At 38.8% G+C, this 1155-nt stretch overlaps 1 protein-coding gene across 1 annotated transcript; it reads right to left on the bottom strand.

Moving 5' to 3' along the window:
• Positions 1 to 260: 260 nt before the first annotated feature.
• Positions 261 to 941, bottom strand: LOC141632376 (uncharacterized). The gene has a single exon (XM_074444929.1). It carries the CDS (start codon positions 939 to 941, stop codon positions 261 to 263), a length of 681 nt encoding a protein of 226 aa, XP_074301030.1.
• Positions 942 to 1155: the final 214 nt, after the last annotated feature.

Raw genomic sequence — 1155 nt, 5'->3', positions numbered from 1 at the left:
CTCCAAGCCTATAGCCTAACACTTACCATCACTCAAAGGTTATCTATTTAATATTGGATTTAATTAACCTAAGGTGTATTACTTAGATGATCAAATCCACTATAAATAGAGTGCCTTTGCATCATTTATTACCTAAGACTTTTATGAGCATTAATTGTTTTTTTTGGTGAAAGGTTAGAAAATTCTCATTAAGATCATAAACAAGCTATTACAAACTATCCATTTTTGTGGATACAATTCCAAGGCTAAGTAAAAGGCAGCTAATAAATTACTGTCTTAAACCAAGCCCTATCACTACTCCTTTTAATACAAGCATGCCACTCTAATAATCGACATTTAAGTAAGCACTGAACCTGCTGAACAACATTTTCAGGTCGTTGAACAACCCCTTCAAGTCTAGCCTTATTCCTCTGATGCCAAATAGAATAGTACAAGGCTTGAATCCAAACAAGAGTAACCATTTTCTTAATTCTTGCCCAAGGTTTAGTCTGCAACCAGACTAAGAGATTAGCAACATGCAGACCAAGATGCAGTTTCTGACTGAGTAAGGCAATCAGTTTCCTGGTATAACAGCACTGAATGAACAGATGCTGATGGGTTTCAGATGCAATGCCACAGAGAAAACATCTATCATCAGGGATAATTCCAAGGAGAAGAAGCTTATCTTTCAGCTGCAAAGCTTCACGAGCAAGCAGCCAAGTTATAAAGGAGTGCTTTGCTATGCACCAGGAATTCCATACCATTTTATCCCAAGTAACAGCAGGGTATTTAGGTCTGATCCACTGGTATCCACTGCTAACTGAGTAACCAGAAGGTCGTGACAACCACAGTCCAGTAGAGGAAAAACCAGCTGAGAATTTGTCTTTGACCTTACAAATTGTTTTCCAGGCCCAAGAAACATCAGGTTTAGGTTGATAAAAAGACCAGGGGACATCTTTCATATAGATGTGGTGTACCCACTGTACCCACAAACTATCCTGACTAGAATAAATCCACCAGGAGAGTTTACAAATTGAAGCAAGATTCCAGGCAATGCTATGCCTAATACCAAGTCCACCTTCTTCCTTTGGTACACACACCTTTTACCAACTAACAAGAGGGGACCTAACATACTCAGTTGAGCCATCCCATAGATAATTTCTTCAAAGAGCATCA

The sequence above is a fragment of the Silene latifolia genome, chromosome Y, assembly GCF_048544455.1.
Source record: "Silene latifolia isolate original U9 population chromosome Y, ASM4854445v1, whole genome shotgun sequence".
NCBI lineage: Eukaryota > Viridiplantae > Streptophyta > Magnoliopsida > Caryophyllales > Caryophyllaceae > Silene > Silene latifolia.
Note: the sequence above shows the minus strand (reverse complement) of the source record. Positions and strands in the feature narration are given on the sequence as shown.